This window comes from Corylus avellana, chromosome 8 (genome assembly GCF_965113065.1).
Source record: "Corylus avellana chromosome 8, dhCorAvel1.hap1.2, whole genome shotgun sequence".
Classification (NCBI taxonomy): Eukaryota; Viridiplantae; Streptophyta; class Magnoliopsida; order Fagales; family Betulaceae; genus Corylus; species Corylus avellana.
The window spans coordinates 18,129,007-18,135,751 of NC_142497.1; the positions used below are offsets into that span (position 1 = coordinate 18,129,007).

Consider the following 6,745-nt stretch of genomic DNA (forward strand, 5'->3'; position numbering starts at 1 on the left):
GCTTAGTTGTGGTGATTTGGATAGTTATCAATTTGCTTTTCGGATTGTAAATGTGACAAATTTATTTGAGGTGTGCCTGCCAAAGCAAGTGGGTTGACTGTCCAAGATTTGTTTGGACAGGTGGCTCACATTTATTGTTCGAATTACTAGATAACAAAGTTATTCTAAATCTCAATCTAGTTGTGCAACATCTCAGCTACTTGGGATTTTATTATATATTAATGTGATTAGCTCTGTATACAAAGTTTCTATTTTTATTAAAAAGAAAAAATAACTTAAGCCATTGTGGTGTTTGCGTCCGATGGATTCTAAAGCATTTTGAGAATGCAACCACTATCTCGCCTTCATATAAAAAATTGGAATTGGAATTTTACTTAGAATAACCTAGATTGAAAAAAAAAATGATAAAATTAATGATTAAGATTTAACAAAAGTTACAAAAATAGAGCAAGTGAAAATGAAAAATGAAAGGAGAGCCATTTCTCTTCTTATTTTCAGCGAAGATCGGCAATCTGAAGAAACAAGCAGTTGAAGCAGTGAAAGGAGACTAGTTGGAGCGATGAGCAGCGTAATTGGCCAGAGCAACCAACGGCGCCGCCTTCTCAGGGTCAAACCCGGAGAGCTGATCCCGGGCATCGTCCTTCAGTTTCTCTGCAAATTCTGTCGACTTCTCGATGCCCATCAGCTTCGGATACGTGGCCTTATCAGCCACCAAGTCCTTCCCTGCCGTTTTTCCCAGTTCCACCGATGATTTTGTCACGTCAAGAATGTCATCCACTACCTGATAAAGCAACCCAGTGTATCTCGCGAAAGCCCTCAGTCTCTCAATCTCCTCATCGGAACCTCCTCCCAGTACGGCTCCGAGAACCGCAGTCCCTTCCACCATGGCCGCGGTCTTGCGCAGATGGATGAGCTCGAGGTGCTCCAAGGTCACGTCAGAAATTCCCTTTGAACTTATATCAAAAACTTGGCCGCCAACAACCCCTTCGGGCCCAATGAATCTCGCGAGCTCCCCAATCCCACGGACGATCCTCTCCGGCGGCACGCCCACAGTGAACGCCGCTATGTGCTCGAACGCCATTGCCAAGAGGGCATCGCCGGCGAGAACCGCCAAGGCCTCGCCGAAGACCTTGTGGCTCGTGGGCTTTCCGCGGCGGAGATCGTCGTTGTCCATGCAAGGAAGGTCGTCGTGGATCAGAGACATCGTGTGGATCATCTCCACAGCGCAAGCGGCTGCTATCGCCATGCTTTCGGTGCCACCGACGAGCTCGCAGGCGGCGATGCAGAGGATGGGGCAGACTCGCTTGCCGCCGGCGAGGAGGGAGTAGCGCATGGCCTCGTAGAGCTTCCGGGGCTCTTTCAGCGAAACGGCGGCGTCTAGAGCTTGGTTGATGGCGTTGACTTTTTGGGCCATGTAGTTTTTGAAACTGAAGGTGGGGTATGAGCTTTCCATGGTCAAACACCGCTGAGTCAGAGAGAGAAGAAAAGGGAAGATGGCTCGTCGCCTTCTGAGAATGCCAAGAAAATATACCAAAAATGGAAATGTGACTCATCTACCCACCCAGCAAATGTTTTTCATTTTTTCTTTTTAAATTTTTTGATAAAAATATGTAGCATTATTAGTTGTGCAGAAAGTTGAAGAGTTTCAGAGGCCAAGAAAAACTTGGACCAACACGCTGAAGATGGAAGAAGGGGACAAGATTGGTACATTTAAGTTATTTAAGTACTAATCTTTCTTTTCTACTAAAAAACACTTATATTTCTTTTCTTCTTTATTCACATTTCTTTTGTAAATGAACTAAAATCCTCATAGGGATCTAATACAATAGAAATATGCCTGTTATGTTTGAAGATAGGGATAACAATTTGTATTCACTTGTAGGAGGGTTCGGGTCATGACGAAATATCTGTATAAGATTATATAGGTAAACTTTAACACAACCATTTTAATTAAACGGGTCAAACTTTTCAACCTTAACCCTCTAATTTTATATTGAGTTCGTGTCGAGTTCATCAACTCTAACCCTTTTAATTTGATATTGGGTTCGTGTCAAGTTTGCAGATAGTGTCAAAAATTGCCGACCATATCCGAAAGATATCGAATCTCCTATTCTTTTAAATTACAAAGATTACTGAGATAAAAATGCATTTTATTCTTGCCAAATTCGTTCAAATAAAACTCAACTGGGAGTCATTTGTTATAAACGCATACTACAACTACAAAGAAGTTGTTTGTCACCGTTGACACCTAAGTAGTTATTTGTAACAACTTCAAAAGATAAATCTTGTAATTTTTCAACTTTTAAAAGAATAAAATCATATTTTTTATCTAACAACTATTCCACAATTATGCATGACAATTTCAACTAATTTTTGAATATTTTATTAACCATGATTGATCTAAAAATTAAGGCTAAAGTCCATTTAACCTCCTTAAACTATCACCCTAATGATAATCTACCACCCAAACTATTAATTGCGACAATTTACCCTTCAAACTATCAAAACAATGACAATGTACCCTCACTTTTAACAAAATTACTAAAATTTATTTATTTTTTCAAAATTTTAAGGATATTTTTGTCTTATTAAAAATTATATAGGGATAATTTCATGACTTTGTTAGTATTGGGGGTACATTGTCATTTGTTTTGGTAATTGGAAGGGTAAATTGTCGTAATTGATAGTTTGTGAGATAGATTGTTATTGGGATAGTAATTTGAGTGAGATAAGTGGACTTTACCCAAAAATTAATTAAAACTGACAAATCATAATTATAAAATAAAAATATAATTTTTAGTACAACTTAAAAAAAAAAAAAAAAAAAATCTACTAGGGGATCAAGGCAAACTTGTGATGGGTCAGAAAACTTGAAAGGCGTAGATTATGGGAAGCCCGGTTCTTGTTCTCTCGAGCCCAGATGCTACGCGGCCCAATGGGTAGTAAAATGTGGTTACACTTGGGTCTTGTGCCTATTTCGCCACCTAGAGCTTTTTAAAGAAGCGGAAACAACCTATCACCAATTCGGACCAATTTGCCCCACGGCCCATGAAAGAAGTGGATCAAGCATTCCTCACTTCATGTGTTTCATTTTCACAATTTTACCACTCACCCATAAAATTAAAATCAGCTCAATAACTATCAAATTATTTAATTCCACATCACCTTTTTTCTCTCCCTCTTTTTTTTTTTTTTTTTTTTTTAACAAAATGAAAAGAAGAGAAATGATAGCACTCTTTTCCGCCACCACCTTCCGAGTAATTTGGTGACACAATTATTATTATTATTTTTTTTTCTAATTGAAGAAAGAACATTCTGAAACATCATACCCGAAGCTAAAAGATTAAAGCTATAGCTAAAAGATTACACATCAAAGACGCTAAACATTTGTTAACCTATAACTAATCTTTAGTTGAAATAACAAATTTGCGCTAGGCAGAGACAAACTAATGTATAGGTAGCTCGACCGGAGATCTCGACCCTGAGATCAAAAGGATCTCATGCCAACACACATCCTCCTCGACCCGAAAGCCATGATATCGTTCACATCCACAACTTCAAGAGTCTGGACCAAAATAACAAGCGAGCAAATCAAGAAAGAAAACATAACCTTATTATAAGCAAGAAAAACAAGGAAAAGTAACACAACCCAACTAAAATACAAAAAAAGTCAAAGCAATACAACCGAAAATTGCAACCACGAAAGAATGACACAATTCCAACCCCTTTTTCCTACAACACAATCCAACTCGTGGACTTTGGAGAAAGAAAGAAAGAAAGAAAAAACCCATAAAAAAACAAACACTCATTTAGAACCCTTGCGAAATGCTCTGGAAGCTGCCTGCCTAGCTTTTGACTATGAAACAAACACTCATTTTTTTTCTTTCTTTCTTTTTTTCTAAGTTGTTCACACGTGACAGACTATATATGATTGTGAGCGTAATCCAACACCCTGCCTTTTGAACTTATCATCACTAATTTTATTTTAATTTATTAGTATACGTTTTTTCCACGTCAAACTTCTGGAGTAGACGTTTGTGGTGCTATAATAATAATAATTGTAAAGATGGATGGTTTATAATTATTAATATTATTTAGTTTTCGACTTTCAATGTCGACCCTTTTGCGGCGAAGGATGGGATGTGAGTGAGTGAGGCTTGTCTTGTCTTTGAAAAATGAGACATTTCAAGTGTCTTTTCCTAGGAGGACACACAACATCCAACTCATGACTTTTGGGGATTAGAATTTGGCAAAGAATGCGGCCCGGCTGTTTACTGCGCAATGCCGCGGAAGCTGCGCACATTACCTAACCACCATTTCCTTTCTTTTTTTTTTATATATATATATATATATATGTCTATATATAAAAGCTCGGTTATTTAACGATCTTTAAAGGTGAGAATAGTTTTGAATGTTTATGTATTTTGGAGTGTTTAATGTTTTTGTTTTGAGGAGAAAACAAAGAGAAGGTAAAAATTTCATTAAACAAAATCATTTACATGGCAGTTTATGATTAATGAAATAATTAAGCATAAAAAAAAAATTTATGGAACTATAATTTTTACTGTAAAGTTATATATAAACGGATATAATTGGTGAAATAATTAAGGATAGTTCTAAAGGTATTACAACGTTTATTATAAAGTTGTTTATAAATTGATGTGACAGTTTACGTGACAATACGAGTGATATTAGAAGTATTATGAGTTTCCTTAGGAAAAAGAAGGCTAGGGTTGGGTTGGAATTTGGAAAGGTAGAAAAACGGATTTATGATGGTATTTGGACAAAATGAAAGAAAGGAGATATGTATGTGAGAGAGAGACCAAATTTTGTTATAGAATTTTTTATTTGAATAAGGGTAGAAAGTGATTGATGTGATATAAAGTAAAAATAAAATTTAAATTTTTTTGAAAATATATATATATATATATATATATAAAAGAAATTTGTTTAGTAATGGTTTTAAAAGAATGTTAACTTTTTATTAAAAGAAATGAAAATAAAGAAGAATTGTTTGCCAACGCTACCTTTAGTCATTGGAGGGTTTTGGTTGACTTTGGGCAGGATTTTTATTATTATTATTATTTTCCTAAGCAAATAAGGATAGGGTATATGGAATTAAAAAACCGAAAAATGGTTGGGTTCTTCAACAATAAGCTTAAAACAGTAATACAATGCAGAAAATACAAACAAATAAGAAATAGGCCAAAAAATGGCCCGATCATTTGGATCTTGGTCAATAGACCAAGAAATGGCACCAACAAAGTAATGTTTGAAGCAAGCCGAAGATCTAATTAACTTTGAAACATCAATATCCTCCGTAAGGAGTCTGTTGAAGGAGATGCACTGAATTCCTATCTGGATCCATTGTATGTGGGATTTGATGGATAATAATTTGTCGTATGGAATCAATCTCTTAGCAAACCCTACTCTTTTTTCTTTTTCTTTTTTTTTTCAGCAATTACATGACATGATATTGAAAATGCTAATAATGTTTTCAAATTCTTCGTCCTAATACAACAGAAGGGTAATATCAAATTCTGAAGAAATGAAACATAATTGTTTGGAAAATGGTTTTTTTTTTTTTTTTTTTAACTGTAGCAAAAAATGATTGATGTAATATAATTTTTTTTTAAATTTTTTATACAGAAAAGTAATAAAATTTTGTTTTGCTGTAATTTTTTTATTTGATAGTAATAAAAACTGTTAAAAAGTGATTAATGTAATATAAAAATTAAAAAATTATGTTAATTTTTTTTTGAAGAAGAAAAGATGTTATTCATCCCCTTACTTAACACCCAAGCAATGAAAACTGGTTGAAAAAACATCCCATCGGCGATAATGACTGGTACACTCAGTTAAGAATTTCCTTTTTTCTTTCTAAATTAACGCTTATGTATGATTATGTCATGAGTGACATGCATATAATCTTTTTTTGTGATCTTATCCCAACAAGAAAAAATGGCCACCCTACCGAGCCGGCCTTTCATTGCTATTAAAGCAGAAAACAAAGTTTTTTTTAGGGGTCCAAATTTATAAATTATCAGATAGATTTGTGAGGGACCTATATATATGTGTGTCTCTCCCATTTGTCTCTCCTTAAACCCGACATTTTATTAGGTTTTGACATATAGACGAAGTTTCTGAGGTGTGAAAGTAAAAGGAAAAATGAATATGTTGTTTGTTCAAGGTGAATCACAAGGTTGATCGTATTTAGCCTTTTCAGGCATTAAAATTAATATCAGACTCTAAAAATGTTATATATTCTTTAACATATAATTAGAATGGACAGAAATTTACTCGAAACCAGTCTGAAGAAAATATCCGGCCTCCAATCCATTTAAAATAGTGCAAAGTGTCTATAAACATTTAAAATGCACATTAAATTTAGTCTATAAACTGCTATTAATGACATTAAGATTTAATGTACATTTTAAATGTTTATAAACACTTGACACTATTTTAAATGGGTTTGAAGATATTTTCTCTAGACTGGTTTGGAGAAAATTTCGATAGAGTTTTCTTCCAAACTGGGTTGGAGGAACTTCCTCTAACTCAGTCTATAAAAATGACATGTGTCATTTGAACATGTGAGATGCACATATTTTTTTAATAGCATGGACAAAGTTGGAATAACTAATATTAAAAAATTATGTGCATCTCACTCTCACATGTTATTAAAAAAAAAGGACACATGTTTATAATAAGAAAAGGGACACTTTTACATAAAAAAAAAAATTCAAAA

General features: G+C 34.5%; 1 protein-coding gene across 1 annotated transcript; it reads right to left on the bottom strand.

Annotated features, from left to right (window-relative positions):
- Positions 1 to 499: 499 nt before the first annotated feature.
- On the bottom strand, positions 500 to 1,475 carry LOC132164388 (geranylgeranyl pyrophosphate synthase, chloroplastic-like). Its single transcript, XM_059574896.2, has one exon. It carries the CDS (start codon positions 1,451 to 1,453, stop codon positions 548 to 550), a length of 906 nt encoding a protein of 301 aa, XP_059430879.2. The 5' UTR covers positions 1,454 to 1,475; the 3' UTR covers positions 500 to 547.
- Positions 1,476 to 6,745: the final 5,270 nt, after the last annotated feature.